The following is a 20,750-nucleotide window of genomic DNA, read 5'->3' as shown; positions in this document are numbered from 1 at the left end:
ATGGCACCTTTTCATGTAAAAGACATATATACTAAAAAAATGAAACGTAAAGTTTTAAATAAACTCTGCTTTTACATTTTTAAGATGCACCGAAGTACCGGTAGTCAAAATTCCTGACTCCAGTGAAACAGGACATGAGAAGGATGCTGAAGGACGGGTTAGATGGCGGTGGGAGCAGCCAAAATGCAAAGATTCATACAGTCAGAATCTATTACTTTTTAAAGCCATCATTCAAAAACATCACTTTTGTAAGTAAAGTGTCACACAAAGTCGATATTAAATTGATTTACAGACTTTGTAGCTGACTTGGTGGCGTGATGAGCTCGAGTTTACTATTTTTTTTGGAAAACCCAAAGGTAACATTCGTAACATCCTTTATGCAAATCAGGGGTTTCCTTCTTCTGATTGGCTGAGCCACACGCGTTTCCAGCTTCTCATTGGCTGATATGGTGTTGGCCACGTCCCCGGGCCACGTCGCTCTTTCCTCGCCATTTTCCCCTCTTTAACTGCTAGAATCGTGCTATTCTGCTGCCACCCTGTTGTTCATCCTTATCGGTTTGGTTAGAAATCGTTACCGGAGACCACTGGGCTTTTTTGGAGAGTCTAACATCGGTTTCCGAGAAAAGGCGCTTCCTCCATCATGAACATTTTCAGGCTAACCGGTGATCTGTCCCACCTAGCAGCCATCATCATTCTGCTGCTAAAAATATGGAAGACCAGGTCCTGTGCCGGTGAGTACAGTCCAACTTTGAATTCAGAACTCTCAGATCGTATTATAAAGTTTAAATTTTTGTTGTTGGACCGGGTTTTTTGTTTCAACTTGACTCGCTGCGCTTCTTAACCTGTCAACGGCTATTGTTAGCTTGTTTGCTAGCACCGGTGTGTTGTCATAGCGCGCTAACGGCGTCGTAGCTGTCACCGTCAGACAGGTGTGGAGGCTGAAGCCCACACTTAACGTTTGTAAAGCAGCTGTTCTTCAGTCCGCTTTCTCAGAAGTCACACCAGCAGAGGGCTGCAGTTTTTTCCCCGGACACCCGCCCGGGGCCTCCGTTGCACTTTACTCTCCCCGTCCAGCTCGGCGTGACCTCTGTGACGTGGCAGCGGGGCTCCGCGTTTGGACGTGGAAGCGGTTAAAACCGTCATAACCATCCGTTTTTGCACGCCTCGCTGACGAGCAAAGGTTGAATCCGGTATCTCTGCAGACAACCGGTCACATGAGTTATCAGTGACAGCTTCGCAGGAGATTAAATGGCTAAGCTAGCTGCAGCGGGTCCGTTTTTATCAATGAACTAAGTGCACAGGTTGCTAACCTCCCTATGAACTGGAACAGAGGGCACCTCAGATCATTTACAACACAGAGTGTGAAACGGCAGTTAGTTGCTGGTTGAATGTCTCTGCAGGAAACAGCTGCTGTTCTAAAGTGCAACATTTGAATGAAACAAAAGTAGTTCCGATGGCAGATGGTGACATCTGTTCAGTGGTGAATGCACTGAAAAGTAGGAAAAGTGCGACAGAAATAAAGTTTAATTGGATTTGCACGAACAGATGCATGCTGGTTGCATCCATAACATTTGTCCAGAGTCATTAAGAGCTTAAAGATTCACTCCGATGAAAACTGTTTTTGGTGTTTTAACAAGTTTTTTCTCCATGATGGAGGACAAATATAAAGAAAATGAAGCTTAAATAGTAGTGTCTGAGTATTTCTATTTTCAAATCGATGTGAATCTGGAGCAGACAAAAAAAAATGCTGTTTGAAAAAGCTTGTAGCTGTGACGTAGAAGCTAGAAGTGGCAGGCCACAAGCTCCATTCTGATGCATCGACTTACAGTAGATCCATGAACGTCTTCGTTTTCCTCATCTGATCTGGCATGAGGCTGTAAACTGTCCGGCGGGATAACTCTGACATTGATCAACATTTTCGTGGCACCGGTAATTCTAGGTTTGGGGTGTGAGCAGGGCTCCAGACTAACTTTTTTCACTAGGAGCACAGTTGCCCCCAACTGAAAATTTTAGGGGCGCATACCGTAAATCAACATGCTAACCAAATCTACTAATTTCCACTGTATTACTATTAATAAATACTTTAATAATAGTTACAAAAATTACAATGTGCCATTTCAAATTCAGTATCACATTTTATTCTGCACTTTTGAAGATGAAACAAGAAGGTAAACTGACAAAAGCATCGCTGTCATGACAGTACAAATAAGTAAAGAAAACGGATGGAAATGTATGTTGGTGACACCAAAAGCCTGTTTGAGATCACCCAGGTGGACTCAACGCTGCACAGATCACCTGGTGTGAAATATATTTTTGTTTTTGCTCCAACATCTCCTGTCAATCAAAACAAAAATATCAGGGGAAAGGGGTGGGAGCAAGGCACCAACCTGAGCGAACACAGCTGGAGATTTAGTACTGCGCTGACTGAAAGCTGCCCTGATGACTACAAAACAATGCATTATGGGACATGTGTCCTGATGGTTTTGTAGTTCAGTGATCAATCAAAATAATTAAAAATACTAAGTGATTAAAAAAAGGATACATACATTCAAATAAGCACAAAATATATAATAACACAGATCATACTGAGGGGGACAGGAATATTAAAACTAAATTGAATGTTAAGGACAACTCCAATTTCCTGTTGTCCTTCATTTGCCTTCACCCCCCCTCCGCCTGGTCTCCCCAACGATCCAAATGACTAAATCTTGTCACTCGCACATATTTAAAGTTCAAGCCCCGTTAGCTGTCACGCATGTAGGTGTGGGACATTTATTCTCCTCAGCTGACCCGACTCCCGCGGGAGCGGTGAGCTGCCCTAACAGCCGTGCATAAACTGTTTGTGGTCACGCCGCTTCGCGCTTGACCAAAACCCTAAACCTTCCTCCGGGTCTGTGCGACCCAGAGACAAGTTCAGCACGGACTGCATGTATTTAGAAAATTACGAGCGAAAAAATACGTTCTAAAGGAAAGTAAGGAACTCCTTAATGTGGTCCGGGGAGGGAGGGGGCTGTCAGGTTTCCTGCTTTCAAGCCCTTCATTGTCCCGCCCCCAAGAGTAATTTACCCCACTGTGATTGGTTGGTCAGCTCCTCGAACGACAATGAAAAAGTGTCTTTCATACAAACTTTCATATTAAGGCGGGGGCCGCAAAATATCATCTTGGGGGCCGCGAGTTTTTGAAACCCCTGCTGTACACTCTGGCACTAGTACACTAGCTGCAGGTCGGAAGAATGAATCAATAGTTCGCTTGCTCATAGCTCAGACGCACATATCAGTTTGTGGTGATATATTTGTCTCCGTTTCCTTCCCACAGATGTTTACGCGCGTGCGAATAACTCTAGGCCCCTCCCCCTAGGCATCACGCGAATGTGTGCTCGCGTTTCATGAGTATGTGCGCGAGTGTGTGTCTGCCTGCGTGCGCTCGCGTCTCATTGATCATTTCATTGATCATTGACGTGCCCCTTCCACGTTTAATGTATAAAAAAATACGTAGGGTGGGGGAGGCAAATTTACTGGTCGCACATGTGCGACTGGCTGTAAAATGTAATCGCACACTCTCAAATTTTGGTCGCAAAATGCGACCAATTGGTCGCAGTCTGGAGCCCTGGGTGTGAGGGGCTGTAACCTAGTGGAAACGAGTGCAAACAGGTGGGTGACGGGGAGGAGGGCGGGGTTGCTACTGTCGCTTTGCAGAAACTATGTCTGAAAAACAGCAAAATTGTCATCAAAAATGAGACTTATGAACGCTTTTACAATATATCAAAAGATGATCGTAGTGGAACTTCAATGCTAATAATGACGACAAAATGTTTTGAACGGAGTTGGAGGACATGAATAACTTTATTTGCATTAAAGCTTTGATGGTTTTCTGTTTGCACCTGTGGGTTGTCATGCCAACACAGCTGCATTATTTTAGTGTGAAGAACAAAAAGGTGTTTGGTAGATTGCTAAAGAAATCAAAATGTTTAAAGTTAAATAACTAGTTATAAGACATGTGTGTTTTAATTTTGATCAAACCAAATGTTTGCATGAACAATCAAGCTACTGAACAAATCTTTATTTTATTTTCTAAATGGCTGCAAATTCTAACAAATGGTTCCATTGTAATGTATTACGTCAGCATTGGCTGTACCATGAGCATATTTGTGGTGAGTTTTTTATATACAGTAGAGGAAATGAGCATCTGATACTTTGCTGATTTCATCAGTTTTCCCACCTAAAAAGTCTGCCATTTCACATAAACAGTGAGGGACAGAAAATCAAGAAATCCACTTTAGAGAATTTATATACATTTATTTGCATCTCATTGAGGGAAATGAGAATCGTTGGTGTCAACCCAAACCATCATGTTTGGAGGAAGAAAAATGCTGCCCATGACCGAAAGAATATCATCCCCACTGTCAAGCATGGAGGTGGAAACATCATGCTTTGGGGGGGGGGGGGGGGGGGGGGTTCTGATACTTCACCATGTGGATGGGAAGCTGAGTAAGAACCTCCCTCCCTCCCTCCCTCCACCAGGAGGCTTAAAATGGGTGGACTTCATACAGTCAAGACAACTGAGTAATGGCTGAAGAAGAAATATTTGAAGGGCTTGAGTGGTCCAGCCAGTCTTAATCCTAAAAAAAAAAAACTATGGAGAGAGCAAAAGCTGACAGTTGCTAAGCAACAGCCACCAAATCTGAATGATTTAGAATTCGTTTGCAAAGAAGAGTGGACCAGAATTCCTCCTGATATGTGCAGAAACTTGATCAACTGCAAGAAACGTCTGATCTCTGTGCTGCTGATAAGGTTTTACCATAAAGTACAAAATCTTTCCAGCAAGAAGATTCAAATACCGACTTCCTCCACTTTAAATATGTGTAAATAGAAGTGGAGTATTTTACTCCTGTTCCCATAAATATTACAGGTTGTTATCTGTTCAGGTGCACCTAAAATTGCCCACCGCCCCCTTTACAAAAAAAAATCCCAAAGGTTCTTCATCCACTTCACTCTTTCCTGTGCACAAAGTGAGTTTGAGGCTCTCGTGCTTTAATAGTCTTTTTGGAAATGCATTTTTGTAATTTGGGGAATGTTGCCAGTTCCTTTGCATAAACCCCCTCTTGGTTTTCTTCTTTCTGCCTTCAGGTATTTCTGGGAAGAGCCAGCTCCTGTTTGCTTTGGTGTTCACCACTCGCTACCTGGACCTGCTCACCTCCTTCATCTCCCTCTACAACACCACCATGAAGGTAAAGCCACCGCGGCACTCTGAGCTGCGCAGGAAGGTTACGTTGACACGCCCCTGTTTACCGAGGGATCGTGTGCAACACTCCGCCTGTGCAGACGTGTGCTGAGATCACCATGTTTCTGCTTCAGGTCATCTACATCGGGTGTGCCTACGCCACTGTTTACCTGATCTACGTGAAGTTTAAGGCCACGTATGACGGGAACCACGACACATTCAGGGTGGAGTTCCTGGTTGTTCCCGTCGGCGGCCTGGCTTTCCTCGTCAATCATGACTTCTCCCCCCTGGAGGTGGGAAATCTAGCCATAATGTCTGATGTAGACGCCATTCACCAAAGAGATACAAAACATCTCTGACTTTTCCTCTTTTCCAGATCCTTTGGACCTTCTCCATCTACCTGGAGTCGGTGGCCATCCTCCCCCAGCTCTTCATGATCAGCAAAACCGGTGAGGCAGAGACCATCACCACCCACTACCTGTTCTTCCTGGGACTCTACAGAGCTCTGTACCTCTTCAACTGGATATGGAGGTTCTACTTTGAGGGCTTCTTCGATATGATCGCCATTGTGGCTGGAGTGGTGCAGACCATCCTCTACTGCGACTTCTTCTACCTGTATGTGACAAAAGGTGAGTTCTGCCGCTGAACTGTCCAGTCCATCTTCTTAGGGCAGTTCAGAGTGCTGAAGGTAAAAGGACCACTTTCATCGGTGTTTGAAGACCTGTGAAGAATTCTTTTAATTTCTGCCATCAGGGATGGGAAGTGGGGATTAGAAAGGAAAGAAAAACTAGAAGGAGCTGCATTTCCAGAAGAAAATGCTGTATTGCTGAATGAAAAGAAAACTTAAAGGGTAATAATAATTAGCAAAAATAAATAAATAAAAGAAATGATCAAAGTTGACCATAAATAAAGTGAAAACGGAGAATTAAAGAGATATTTTTGTGACAAATGAGAGCACCGGGTATCGAACCAGCGAGCTTCTGCCCCACAGAAAGGAGCAAAGGTTTTCAAGGATTCCCCATGTATATCAATGGAGGCAGAAATGCTGGAATATCTTGAAAAGTTATTCCAAAAAATCAGACCAAAAGCGGAAAGAGCTGAATATTTTAATAGTTAAATGCTTAAAATAGCTGAAAGATTGTAGGAGTTAAGCACCAAAAAATGGCAGAAGAAACTATAATAAAGAAAAACAGGAAAACAATGGATTCAACTCATAAATGAAGATGAAAGAAGAGGATGCCATCTTCTTAACCGTGTAGTTACTCATAAATACCGTATAAATAGATGTTTCTGCAGTAATGCATACAGCACACACACATCTCATTAGATTCACTACATATAATAAACAATCAATTCAAGTCAAGTTTGATTTGTTGCTTCAAAGGGAACAAATGCATTTAAATAATCCCCCCCCTGCATAGCTGTCATATTCCAGTCTGTGTAGATTATTTATCAAGTAACGGAGTGGAGTGCTTATTGATCATCCCTGGAAAACATTCTTACCTGATGTCATTGGATCAATATGAATTATTCGGGGGAATCTGTGGTTTGCAAATATTTTCCAAAACGTGTGGGCCAATATGGAGAACTAAAATGCTCTGAGTAACTTTTAGGTTATTCTATTTATTAGATAATTACATTTAGTTAAATAAAAAACCGCATGTTATGGATTTTCTACAACACTTGGCGTCAAACTGTCTGATCTTTCTCACCATTTCCTCCCTGAGATGTGTTTTCCTCATAGATACCTTCAAATAATCTGCTTTGTTTGGTGTCTGATTCCGTGCAGCAGCTTTAGTGTTCCTTTGTTCATCATGGGAGCTAAATTGCAGAAATAACCTGGTGAAATCCATGAAGTCATCTTGACGTTTTCCAAATAAGACAGATGTTTTAAGGCTATCAAACTCTTCTCTGACAGACATGAACATCTTCACTTTCCTCCTGTTGAAACTCTCAAAGTTCACACCTTCAGAGAAGAATAAGTCCAGTATTAGAGAACATTGATTGACAATCTCAACAGCCAATCACTGAACATGGTGCTCTGCTTATTGAAGATAAAAAAGTATGCAAAATCATACAAAAATCTGCACAGTGAACTGCGATATAGCAAGAGACTGCAGTACAAAAAAAAGCTGTGGGTTTTGGTCAGTTCAATGACATAAATGTCATTTAATTTGAACTTTTCTTAACTATTTAGGCTATTTATGTTGTAAAAAAATCAAAAGATATGTTTTAAAAAATGTTATTTTCATATGTTTGCTGAGTTATTTGCCACTTTTCTGTTTTTAAATGTAAGTTTAAAAAAAAAAAAACAGTTTGGAGAGAAGAGCTCCTCCTGCTCACCAAGCAGTTTAGGTTTCTGGGTGGGATTGTTTCTCACTTGTCCTCACATCAGAACCAACGTGCTGCTGCAGGGAAGTCCAGCCTCTGTTCTGGTTCAGGATCATCAGGATTTACGGTCTTCTTTGTCTTCTTCCAGTACTGAAAGGAAAGAAGCTGAGTCTTCCAGCCTAAGTGCCAGAGACAAGTGTTCGAGCAGACTCATGCAGGAGTCAGGGGGGAGGACGAACAGCAGCGAACGGCTCGGAAACAACACCCTCCGCCGCCGCAGTTTCCTCTTCTTCCCCTCCATCCAGCGCAAGATGCCTGAGACAGAGCAAGCAGGAGCCGCCGCCGCCGCCGCGCCTCCACCTGGTCCGGACTCGGAGGAACCGCGAGGCTGCTCCGGATTTCTGTTTGACGCATCTTGCCTTAAGATTTTTTTATTGCTCTGTATAAAGAAAGAAAAAAGTGCAAAAGCTTTTCTACATAAAGTGTGTTTATTGAATTCAACACATTGTGAGCAGAAGATGTAAATTTGCAGACTTTTTGTGGTGGGAGGATATTGAACATTTGTAATCAGAATAAATGTGTAACGTTTTTCATGACTCCGCCTGAAGGGGATTTCTGTGGATGCTAATTCCTTTTCAGTTTGTGCTTCTTTTTTTTTTTTTTTTTTTTTTTAGAGGTGTGAAGTTTCCTTGCATCTGCTGGTCAAAGGATGGATTTATCTAAATTCTTTTTCCAAGAGTTCATGTTAGATAGGCATCAAAGCAGATTCTGCCAGCTTTGATGCCTCGTCCCTTTTTTTTTTTAATTTTCCAATGTGGAGTAAAAACACAAAGCACAGCTTTAATTGAGGCAAATGAACTGCCTGCACATTAAACCCCTCATGGAGACCCTTTTTTTATGTAATTCCACCACATTGCCAAGCTCTTTTTGTTTTAAGTCCACCATTAAGATACTGTTTGTGGCAGAAGGAGGATTTCTTTTAGATGCAGGTGTATTTATAATTTTCTTTGTTTCCAATAACTAAGGTCCATAGACCTGCCTCTGTGCTGTGAATGATTGTTTTCCTGAGGAAGGGGAGCAGCACAATCGTTCATTTGCTGTAGACTTCAGCCTTTTTGAATGAGTTTTTTTTTTTTTTTTTGCATGATCTTGGCAGTACAAATAAAAACTTATTGGATGATATTTGACTTGGTGCTGTGATTGTACTAAAAACAAACATTGATGCTTTCCAGACTGTATTTCCAAATGATTCCACCTTTGAGGAGCAATCAAAGTTTAAAACTGGATTTTGGAGCATTTCTGTGGGAGATTTAATACTTTTAATTTGAAAATTTTGACTGGCAGGAAGACCAAGCGCAGCAAAGAGAATCTAATGATGTATAGAGGTCACCAACTTGATCAAGTCACTGCAGACCTACAAACTTTCTGTGACCCTTAGCTTAGTTCTAGAAAAGGGTTTTATGGAGTAGAATATCAAAGTCATAAATGCAAACCACCCATGGCATGTGCAACTTCAAGGGTCAATTCCAAAGGAGCGGATGTGAAGTTTGGTTAATGAAAGCTTCTAACATGGAGTTGTTTCATACGAACCTTGAATGTTTCAGGAAATCTTGTAAATTACATAAATAGGGAGAACAAAGCTCAACACAGACTGCAAAAACAAAATCTTAAAGTAAAAAGACCTTTGTTTCAAAAAAAAAAACTTTCATGTTCTTTCTAGCAAGAAAAATAATCTTTTGAATTAATTTTTCAATAGTAAAGTAATCTTAGTTTTGAGAATTTTCTTTCTTAAAATAACAACTCTTGGACCGTTCTTCACGTTCTGCAGATTTGAATAATTTTTTTTTTTTGCTTATTTAAAGAAAATCTTCTAATGGTATGAGAACAATAAAAATAAAATTCTAAGGGGTCTAAATTTGCAGTAAATACAGGTGCCAGCCAGGATTCAAACCAGGGCCTTCTCACTGTGAGGCAAGAGCACCGACTGCCACACATCCATCCAGCCCAATGTAACCCTTGTGCTATCCTAGGCACTTTAACGTTGGGAGTTGGGTCATCTAGACCCACTAGACAGTGCACTGAACCTTTTTTCTTCAATGATGTATGATCTTCACTGGTGTCCATGGATTACATGAAATTTTTCCACCTTTATCCTCCTTTGTCATGGTAGGGAGAACACGTCAATGTAAGGGTGGGGTCATCTAAGATAGCACAAGTTAAAGTTCATGTGCGTTTAATGTATTATTTTTTCTGCAAATAGATTTGTATATGAAATGTGATGTGTAAATAAACTTTTGTTGCTTTGGAATAGTTTGAGGATGAGCATTTCCTGTTCCAGCAAGTCTGATGTTTGCCTTGTGACTTATGTGCCCAAGGCGAGGTCCATAAAGACATAGGTGACTATGGAAGGAGTTGACTGCCTTGACTTCAACCCAAAAGTAAAAAGAAAAAAAAAGAACTTTTCAGGAGAAGAGCTGAAGCTGGTATAGATAGGTACAGTGGGTAGACCAATGTCCTTTAAAACTATAAAAACCCCTAATAGAGTGTAATTTTAAGAGCAGGGGTGAACAGTGGTGAGGTGTGCTGTCGGTGGAGGCAGTGGAGGAGTTCAAGATGGATGTGGGGATTCACCAAAGTTCAGCTTTGAGTTCTTTTTTGTTTGTGGTGATAGACAGACTGACAGGTGAGGTTAGACAAGAATCTCTGTGAACCATGACGTTTGCAGATGACACTGTGATCTGTAGAGAGCAGGTGGAGGAACCTCTAGAGAGCTGGAGGTTGGCTCTGGCTCTGGTATTAAGGACTGCTCCAGCAAGACAGGACATGATGGTGTACAGTGAGGTTACAGAGAGCAGAGGAAGAGAAGGTGGAGGACTTTTAAGAACCTGAGGTCGACAGTCCATCAGAGGCACAGCTCTATGTTTTGAAGCAAATTGAGATGGTATGGACACGTTCAGACATGAGGATGATGGTAAAAGGATGCTGAGGTTGCAGATACCAGGAAAGAGGAGGAAGACTGAAGAGGAAGTTTATAGATGTAGAAAAGTAGGACATGAGGTTGGTTGGTGTGCAGGAGGAGGATGCAGAGGATGGAGGTGGTTGAGTTGCTATGGAGGCCCTTATGAATGAGTCGCCAAAAGGCAAATAAAAAGTCACTTTAGTTCATACGCATGTAAAACAAATGAGTGAAAATCAACAAAACAGTCAAGATTAAATCATCAACACGTCAGAACAACTGGAACATTTCGGAACGGATGAAAGCCTGATGTTTCGAGTACTGCATTTATTCAAGACGGGACACGGGACATCCGCTGACGCGCCGGGCAGAACTTATGAAAGGCCGTTGTTTCAGGTCGGATTGTTGTTCTAGACGGAACGTGGAGCAACCGCTGACGCAGAAAGAACCTACCTAGCAAGAATTTTGGCGTGAAAACCCGCAGCAGGGAAATAACCACGGACTCCGGCCGAGTCACGGACGCTGTTTCCCCACACTGTGCATAGTTTATGATGGAAAAAGAAATTTCTGAATTACGTGGTGAGTTCTGAAGTTCTGACATCGGTGCAGCTAGGCCGCAACGCGCGCGCGCGGGAATAGCATTGCTAACGATGCCGACAAATGTCTAATTTGAACATAAAGTACAAATGTTTATCGAACAAAGAACACTTCTGGTTCTTTTATCTGAGCCTTGACTTGGACAAACAAAACACGTCGTTTTTCTTCGTAGTTTATGTATTGGGATGTTAGAGCTAGCTAAGCTAATGCTAGCTAACCCCAGCTCTAAACTAACACAAGTAAAGTTAAAATGTTTTTCCCAAGTAAAGTATTAGGTAAAACAGACACGAGTGGTGTGTCGGTTACAGGTTGTGTGGTGCGTCCCTAATGTTTGATGTTTATACAAAAATTGACATTATTTTCGTTGCGGAAATGATGGAGGATTTCATCTGGGGGTTTCTTTTCGAGTAAAGACGCCTAGACTGAAAGTAAAGTGTTCACAATCATGTTACAATATTCTTTAGTCACAGTCCACACTTAGCAAGCTGTTTCCACGTGTGTCTTTGTCATTAATGGGTAGCTTAGTTATACAGTTATGCATACGTGTACATAATAGCCAAAAATAGTAAGTGAAGCACATGATCAATATGGTTCACATTTAAACAAAATTTTAAAATTTGACATCTTGGGTAGAAATCTTTCTAATTATTGTGCATCATTTTACATGGGAATTCATGATCATATATTAATTTTACAGCATCACATCATGGTTGCAGATGTGACTCAGTTATGGCGCCCAATAAAAAAAAATGCACACATCAGAAGTCTTTCAAATGTTTTCAGCTTGATTTACTTAGACCCTAATTTATATAATAGACACAAATAATTTTGATTGACTGCAGAAAAAATATTCAAAGCACTAAGAACAAGATCAGTCACCTATTCCAGCCCCACATTAGCTTAAAGTGTATAAATATATTATCTCAAAACTTTGAAGTGAGATAAGAGCATAGGACATCGACTGCTTGCCTATGACAAGCACAGGGAAGTCCAAATTTAATATGATCAGGATGGAGAGGAGTTCATTCTCTGCTAATTTAGCTCCAGATGAGAAGAAAGTGAGTACAGCTGTAAGATAAATGACAAATGGACATTAAACCCTTCCTCCTTCAAAGGCTACAAAGTATTTCAATAAGTACATTTTTAGGCACTGTCAGTAGGGAGGGCCTGATGCTTGAGACTTCCTTGGTCCTATAATTTCCATATAAAGAAGTGACACTAGTTGAAAACAACCACAAGCTTCTTTAAAACATTGCTCAAACCGTGGTGAAAGTGTGAACTGAAAATGCTACTGATTTGAAAGAATTCTTATATTGTAATAGTTCCTTTTTGTTTTAACGCCTACTGTGAAAGGATGTTGAATTTGATCTGACATACATCAACATTAAAATCTGTTTCTGCAGGTTTTTTTTTTTTTTGGTAAAGGCAGCATTATCTTAGTTAAAAGAACACTGGGAAAACTTTTACAGAACTTTACAGAAGATAATCATAGTGGAACTTGAACTTTGTTTTTCTTCAATTCTTCCCCTGGGATGAGGCTCCGCCCCCACAGCCCTCCAGCTACTGTAGCAGAGAGGTCCAGTTGTTTCTTAACTGACTCATCAACAGTGTCAGTTCAGTTATTGGTTTTATAAACTTGAGATCTCTATAAAGAAAAGCTTTAAATTCTAAAGGGTTTTCTTCTTCCGATTCCTTGGATACTGATTTTAAGGACTAAGAAGCTTTACAGAGGCTAAAGATTCTATTTGTGCTCTGAATAACTCAGAAGATATGAGTTTTCAGCCCCACTTTTGAGAAAAAGAAACTGGGGGATCATACACATGAAAGACTAAATTAGATATTCTCCTTTTTTGCCAGGTCACATTTTATGACTGGGCTAAACAGCAGGACCGAACATTTTATCTGGCTTTGATGAACCTCTGCGACTTAACAAACATCTGTCAGTGACCTGCAAGTCCTGAGGTAGAAGGCTGGGTCTGTAAGTAGACGATAGCTGGAGTACTACCACCATCAGGGTCAGCGAGTCGCAGTGTGTTCCTCATGTTAAACGTCTGCATCTTTTTACTCACTTCAATTCATGCTTTAGTGCAGTGTTTTTCAACCAGTGTGCCGTGGGAGATGGTCAGGTGTGGCGTGGGAAATTGCCTTCATTAACTGATCTAACAACATTTTCCATCTCCAGGATATCAGCTCTTTGTTCATCCTGATAAAACACTGAGTAGTTAGTAATATGAAAGATCATAAAATACTTTTTTCTTTGAGTTTATTTGAATTTATTAAAGACATTTTGATAAGAATGACGGTACTGCGATTTAGCCGCAGCTTCAGCTGTTTTCTGAAAAGTCCCGCCCCTTTAATTGTCTCCACCAATCATTCTTGGAGTCTTAATCACACGTCATCAGTCTGACCAATCAGAAGTGGTTAAAGTCTTCACTTCCTTGTTCTGATTCTGCCCGCAAAGTTGCTCAGTTTAAACAAAAATACTAGCTAAAGTTCGTCTTTAGCGGTGTAACTTTCCACAGAAATCTGGTTTCAGACCGTGGAACAAGTGAACAAAACAATGAAGCTCAGAGATGCTAGTCTGTCTGCGTTTGGCGGCTGTTTGCGCCACATCTCTCATGATGCATTGTGTTGAAGTGACAGCGTCTCAGCGCACAATGAGTCTTCCTTGTTAAACGTCTTGAAACCACAACAAATACACATCAAACAGTTTTAAAACTTTTAACTTGACTTTTATTACATATTTTATAAAAAAACAGCTGCAGCTTCCAGCTTTTTCTGCCACAATTATCACAAAAATGCATGTGAGATTGCAGAGGGGCTGTAGAACAATACAGAATATGACTCTCTCCTTTTTTTAAAAATTTTGGATGCTGGTGTGCCGTGGCTCAAAAAAGGTTGAAAAACACTGCTTTAGTGTTTTTATAGTCAAGAAAAATAATTGGCGATTGTTATTAGAGAAAATGAGAATAGGCCAAATAGTTCAAATCTTAGATTTTTAGATCAAAACTGGACTTTCCTGATCGTCTGTTGATTTGGTGTGAATACGTTGGACTGTTGTCTGTTTCTGAGTGTTGTGTTTGTAGGGTTCCTCCAAAGCTTACATGTTTGGTAATAATGTGGTTTAAACCCCTTCGATAATCCTAATGCTTGAAGAGTCACCACCACAGTGTGTTGTAGATAGGGCTGCCAACACTTAGTCGACAATATTGACTATAAAAAATTGCTGACGCTAATTTGGTATTGTCGACGTGTCGTTTCCTTTTTCTTTCATTTTTTTTTTCTTTTGTCATTGTAAATGATAATAACCAGCAGCCAGTCATTGGATCACAAAGCACAACAGGACCTTTTGGAGGCAGCATAGCCCTTACAGTTTTATGAACGCGCATCCAGCCGGTGTTGGACACACCCGACCAGCGTCAGACATGCAGGGAGCGACAGGGAAAAGATTCTTCTTCTTTTGTGTAATTGCTGTTTATTAGCGTCCCTCCGCCATCTACAATAGAGGCTCGGTGCACAAAGTCAAAGAGGTGCAAATCCCGCTAATCTTGCTCCAGACTAGGCCTGCACAATATACCGCAAATTTATCGTTATCGCAATATCCAGCTCTGCAATATGCATATCGCAAAAGACAGTGAAAATCGCAATAAATCGTAAACCTTAAATGTGTTAATACAACCTTAAGGCAGCTTGAAGCATTTAACAAATCAAATAAGTCCCTTCGCGTTGTCGCCTTCACCTTGTTGACCAATCAGATGGAGGCCTATTATGTTAGATGTTTGTCTCCTATGTCAACGAGGGTCATTTGGAGTACTTGGAGTACAGTAAACTGTTGCAATGAAATGGGAATGATGTTTTGTTTATTTTGTTATTTGTTTGTATACCGCAAATTATACCGTTATCGCAATATTAATCTTAAATATCGCATATCGCGAGTTTTCCTCGTATCGTGCAGCCCTACTCCAGACCTTATGTTTTCACAGCTCTGTTCCTATAAATGTCCGTCTTGGAGTCATATTGATCTGACCGGACACAAACTGCAACCATTAATGTCTCCTTTGTGATCGTGTTTACAACGGTGGGTACTTCTGTGTTTTGAAATGGACGCCACCCACGCGTCACTACCAAATCTGAGTCCCCGATTGGTCACAGTGCTGCACAGTACTTCTATGGGAAGTTTAGACAATGATTTAGTGCAGGGATCAGGATTTCTATAGCTTTCGAGTCTTTTTTGTGCTAGCATATAGCTTACCTGGAACCGTGAACCTTTCGTCTTTCATTGCGTGAAATTCATGAACTATGGGGTGGCCATGGAGCAGCGGTAGGGCGGTCGACCCCTGATCGTAAGATTGCAGTTTCAATTCCCGCCTTGCACACTCATGAGTCGAAGTGTCCTTGGAGAAGACACTGAACCCCACCTTGCCTCTGGTGGTAGGCGGGCGCCTATGTTTGGCAGCAGAGCCGCCACCAGTGTGTGAATGTGTGTGTGACTGTAAAGCGCTTTGTCCTTGTAGGTAGAAAAGCGCTATATAAGTATACGCCATTTACCAACTATGTACACGTAGAATTTTAATGTCTGTGAACGCACCACACACAGAGCAGTAGCATACTTGACGCGAACATCCATGGACGGAGTACCAGCACTATCACCTTTTTGTAAAAATAAATAAATAAATAAAATGCCCATCACTTACCATAAACAATAATCGTCTACTAATCGAAAAAAAAGTCTTTGACTGATCGACTGAAATGACTGTTAGTGAGTTGTGGAGGTATTTTAGCAAAAGATCAGAACAGATTTTTTTGTGTAAATCAGTCATCACTGAGGAAAATGGATGGAAGCTGCTAAACTGTCAAATGTTGGTAAGTTTTAGGCGTATTTCTCCTGGAGTTCTCCAAAATAATTTTTTTCCTGTTTGCAGGCCCTGCTCTTACCCTCTCCACTCTGCGCCTGCTGGTGTCTCCAATTCGGATCGTGTCTGCTGCCATCTGGCAGACTGTGGAGCAGAAAATAGTGTCGGATTATGGGCTGCTGGAGGAGTTTGTGTTTATGGTGACGGAGATCGTTCCTCAGCTTCTCTCCACGAGGCAGCGAGCAGAACTCATTTTGGGCCTCCGAGCGCGAGTGAGTCATTCTTTCTTCAGTGTTTTTCCCCCTACACGTTATAAATTTAGAGAAATGTCAGAAGTCAGTTTAAATAACAAACAACTTATAATTAAAGCTTTAATGTTCGTTCATTTAGGTTTCTTTAACTTGCTCCCTCTGTAACATCAGTTTTTAGCAAATACTGTGTGGATAAAACATGGATTTTATTATTATTAAGTCTGTTTATGTATTCCAAAAAATTCCTCAAGCCTTTCAGTTTTTCTTTTAAGGAAATATAAAATAAAATTTTTTTAAAATACTATGTCAATTTAAATGTGGGAAGTCAGTTTTTTAATGACATTTCCAACCAAAAAAATCATAGTTGGATGGAAATTTAAAAAAAAAAGGGTAATTGAAAGGTATTAAATTATAAGTGGAACTGTGAATTTGTAAACTGAAATGGAATTGATTCAATAGTTTGGTGTTGATGCCATGTCTGATATAATGGTTTCTCTAAATTTCTCGGTTTAGGACTGGATGAATGTTTTTAAAGTCCGAGTCCCAGTTCATGGCGAGCAGAACCTGACCCAAAACTCCTCATGTGCACAACCAGGATGCAGAGGAGCTAGATTATTTAAAAGTTTGGGTTTAGAGTACATACGTAGTGACTATTAGCATAACCCAGAAGGATCAGAGCTTCCTGGCGGCTCATTTCCTCACTGCCTCTGCTGCTCACATTTGCAGCTCATCCTGGAGCTGTGTCGCTCTGATGAGACGGCCAACATCCAAATCATTCAGCCACACCTGGATCGAATGCACAGCCTCAAATCTCTGTGGCATGTAGAGGTAAGGATTGTGCTCTTCGGTTTGTTGATGTCGCTGATGAAAGAGAAATCGGAGGGACTTAAAACTTCTGGTTTCATTTTCCCGCAGTTTGAAGCGCAGGAACCATCGAACTCTCACTTCATGCGCCTCGTCCAAAACTTGCTGAGAGATCCAGAAGAAAGAACCAATTTTTTCCAGGTGAGTTTCACTGCGTTAGAAATGGACTCAGTTTGCATAATAGTCTGTCCCACACAAACGGCAAAATGCCACAGTGGGTTTCTCACAAACGTGTGTCTTTTGCTGTCGTCAGTTTTGCTCATCATACATCAGTAGTTGTGTTGAGTCAGTGGGTGCCCTTTTCATCGAGAGGTCTGAAGGAAGAGAAATGATAAAGCTTCTTTATTCTGGAGGTGAAGAAGTGGTGACTCTGCTTGAGGATTGCCACTTTGTGTTTCAGGATGTTTTCCCAGGAGACTTTGGGCCTACCTATGACAAAGCTATCCAGACACTGATGTGGCTTTTTCTATCCCGACTTGAAAAGCTTCTTCCTCACCACACTCTGCCGCAGGTATCCGTCACACGCGTGTCTGTTTCCGTTGATATAAGAAACACCTTATCACTCATGAATGTTTGGTCCAGATCGCGTCGCTGCTTGGTGACACCTCCTCTGTCCTTAATGAATACTTGGAGACTTGCATTCAACCGGATGAACTCAAAGTCATGTTGGACTCTCAGAAAGATCTCCTCCAACTAGAAGATATTGGTAAGATTAGTTTTATATCGTTCTGCAGGAGATCTCCTTAATACGTTTGTTAAAGTTGCTTTTTTTTTCTCTTTCCCTCCCAGAGTCGTACGTTGTTGACAGCAGCATATTGTCGGCCCTGTGTCTGCCTCCTGTGGAAAGAGTTGTGATCGTCAATGAGCAGACGGGCCCAGATGCAGAGAGTAGTCTGGTCTACACCGTATGCACAGAGATGGAGGTGGAATCCGAAAACAAAGAGGTGTACGTGGAGGGAACCGAGGCCTCGGAAAGCGTTCCCACCCAGTGGTTTGGTGTTGGTGAGGAGCTGAAACCAGAGATGGACAATGCTGTAGTCACAGACCCCACTGTGGAGGCTCCAACCGACGGGGAGCAGGCGGCACATGACTGCAGCAATAAACAGTCTGGGACACTGATCATCGGTGAGGACGGCAAGGTGACTGAGCTGGAGAGCGTGAGGAAGCCCAACAGGTGTGGGAGGAAGAAGAAGCAACCCACTGATGGGGAATTTGAATTGCAAAGCACGGTCAAAAGTTTCAGGGAGGACTCCAAATCTGCCGCCATGTGGGACAGACCGGTGCGGAAGAACCGGGGACTCAAGATGAAAAGGTACCTGTCGCAGTGGAGAAAGTCGGGCAAAGGCCAGGCCGCCAACAGCGGTCCCAGAAAGTTCACGCAGTCGCAGGTCGACCTCGAAGACAGAACGTGCAAAGTGTGTGGCAAGGTGGTGAGCCAGGCCAAGTTCCTCCAGCGACACATGAGTCAGCACTCTGAAGAGCCACCCATAGCTTGTTTTGCTTGTAAAAAGTTTTACAAAAGTTTGCGTTACTTGCAGCAGCACAGGTGTTCGACCTTAAAGGAAGCTGAGGCTGACGAAAAAGAACAAGAGGAGGAGGAGGAGGAGTTTGCAGGAGATGAAGGTGAGAAATCCTCCAGTGAGGTTCCATGTGAGCCAAATGAAGAGCAAGCAACCGACAGCAGCACTCAGGATCCTGACTACTTCCCCTCAGGAGAAAGGTCCTCCAAGGGGTTGGAGCAGAGGAGCCCCGACGACAGCAAAAGCCTCCTGGAGGGTCCTTTCTACTGTCCTCACTGCAGCGTGGAGTTCAAGTGCAAGCAAACGTTCAGGTACCATCTAAGAAACATCTGCTACACCGAGCAGCAGGTGGATCCCGAGAAGCCAGACGACGTCAAGCACTGTTTCCGGTGTGACGAGTGCGACAAGGCGTTCAAGTACAAGTCCACGCTGGACTCCCACAAACAGACGCACAACCCCCTGTACTGTGAAGTGTGCATGAAGTTAGTGCGGGACTCGGACGCTCTGGCAATGCACAAAGAATCCCACACTCCGTTCCAGTGCAACTGCTGCGAGGAGAACTTCCCCGTGTTCAAAGCCCTTCACAAGCATTACATCGACGTCCACAACCCCACCGAGCCTTACACCTGCTCTCACTGTCAGACCACGTTTGCCAGTCTGAAGCGTTTCATCCGGCATGAATGGAAACACACAGGCTACCAGCCCTTTCAGTGCACGCACTGCAGCAAGCGCTTCCGCTCCTACTCCGACTTGGTGGAGCACCAGAAGAAGCACACAAAAGCATATCCGTTTCTGTGTTGGGAATGTGGGAAGAAGTTCCGGCACGGTGTCACCCTGACGAGGCACGTGCAACGTGTTCATCACTCCGGGGAACCTGTGACCGAAAAACCCAACCCGATCTTCACCTGCTCCCAGTGCGGGAAGACGTTCTCCTCCAGAAGGTGCCTTCTGAAACACGACAACTTCCACCACAAAGGGATGCGTTTCCCGTGCGAGTTTTGCGGGAAGGGCTTCTTTGGCAAGGACGCGCTGGTCAGGCACACTTTGATCCATACCGGAGAGAGGCCTTTCAAGTGCGACGACTGCGACAAGTCGTTCAGGTCTGCTGCCGAGTTAAAAATACACCGGAGATATCACACGGGAGAACGGCCGTTCAAGTGCAACATCTGTGAAAAAGGCTTCGTTCAGTCTTGCTTTCTGACTCTACATATGCGGACCCACACTGGAGAGAGGCCCTATGTTTGCACAGTGTGCAACAAGGGCTTTTCGAGCTTGCATGGCCTGAAAAGACACAGGAGGCTCGTGCATGGTTAACTCATGTGAAACATTCAAATAATCCAACAAACAGTTCTATCCCCTTTTGAAAAAGTTATGTCAATGTTGTAAATAGAAGTTAAAAAAAAAAAGCTAGTCAAACCTGGAGCAAGCTTTGGCACGATGACTGATGAGCAGAAAAACTAAACCAAGTTGTCCAGTAGCATTTCCTTCCATTGTCTCAGTGCTAAGTATGATTGCCACGAGCTTTGATTGTTAGAAAATGCTTAATTGTATTACCTTCTAAAAGTGTACCATTGTATTTTTACACGTTTGCTCTAGTTCTACATAAGATTTCTTTGTATAAGTGATTTAAAAAATAAATTCCTTTTAGGAATTAATTCAGTTGTTCTTGAATAAAATGTCCAACTTGACTGATTCATTCTGTCTGTTTTTCTTAATTGCTGGAAACTATTATCTGCGTTCAAACTACAAATGCTTTATTTATTTAAGACTGTCTTATATGTTGATTGAGTTTGAGTGTAAATTAAAAAGTTGGCCAGGACGCTTTTGCAAAAGAGATTCTTAATCTCAATTAGTTTTTTTTAATCCTGGTTAAAGGTGAATAAAATAAAGAGTTAACAGAAAATGTCTGTAATAAAAATTTCAAACAAGACTAGTTTGTAAGTCACACCCGAAATTGTACTGTTGAAAGATATAAGAAGCTACACTGTCTTCCAAAGTAAGAGCTAAATATTGTACTATATGGAGACGTGCCTATAAAAATGTATTGTTGGAAAAAAAAAACTTTCCCACCCCAGATGGGACTCGAACCCACAATCCCTGGCTTAGGAGGCCAGTGCCTTATCCATTAGGCCACTGGGGCGCGCCGTCAAATATGTGG

General features: G+C 42.1%; 2 protein-coding genes and 1 non-coding gene across 4 annotated transcripts; 2 read left to right on the top strand and 1 right to left on the bottom strand.

Moving 5' to 3' along the window:
• The first annotated feature begins 416 nt into the window (after window positions 1–416).
• kdelr2b (KDEL endoplasmic reticulum protein retention receptor 2b) lies at window positions 417–8,733 on the top strand. The gene is made up of 5 exons (XM_004080666.5): window positions 417–731; window positions 5,127–5,227; window positions 5,355–5,513; window positions 5,597–5,849; window positions 7,700–8,733. The coding sequence occupies exons 1-5, from the start codon at window positions 641–643 to the stop codon at window positions 7,732–7,734; spliced, it is 639 nt and encodes a 212-aa protein (XP_004080714.1). The 5' UTR covers window positions 417–640; the 3' UTR covers window positions 7,735–8,733.
• Window positions 8,734–10,836: 2,103 nt separating this feature from the next.
• Window positions 10,837–20,280, top strand: LOC101167746 (uncharacterized). 2 transcript variants are annotated; one of them, XM_078937902.1, is made up of 8 exons: window positions 10,837–11,086; window positions 16,027–16,229; window positions 16,935–17,036; window positions 17,124–17,213; window positions 17,473–17,583; window positions 17,655–17,778; window positions 17,862–18,695; window positions 18,786–20,280. In XM_078937902.1, exons 1-8 carry the CDS (start codon window positions 11,056–11,058, stop codon window positions 19,904–19,906), a joined length of 2,616 nt encoding a protein of 871 aa, XP_078794028.1. In that variant the 5' UTR covers window positions 10,837–11,055; the 3' UTR covers window positions 19,907–20,280. The 2 variants fall into 2 exon arrangements, with proteins under 2 accessions (XP_078794028.1, XP_004080742.1); XM_004080694.5 differs by having other exon boundaries at window positions 17,862–20,280.
• Window positions 20,281–20,659: 379 nt separating this feature from the next.
• On the bottom strand, window positions 20,660–20,732 carry trnar-ccu (transfer RNA arginine (anticodon CCU)). The gene has a single exon. It is a non-coding gene; the product is annotated as a tRNA-Arg (tRNA).
• Window positions 20,733–20,750: the final 18 nt, after the last annotated feature.

Source organism: Oryzias latipes, chromosome 19 (assembly GCF_053564925.1).
Source record: "Oryzias latipes strain Hd-rR chromosome 19, Olatipes_Hd-rR_3.1".
NCBI lineage: Eukaryota > Metazoa > Chordata > Actinopteri > Beloniformes > Adrianichthyidae > Oryzias > Oryzias latipes.
Note: the sequence above shows the minus strand (reverse complement) of the source record. Positions and strands in the feature narration are given on the sequence as shown.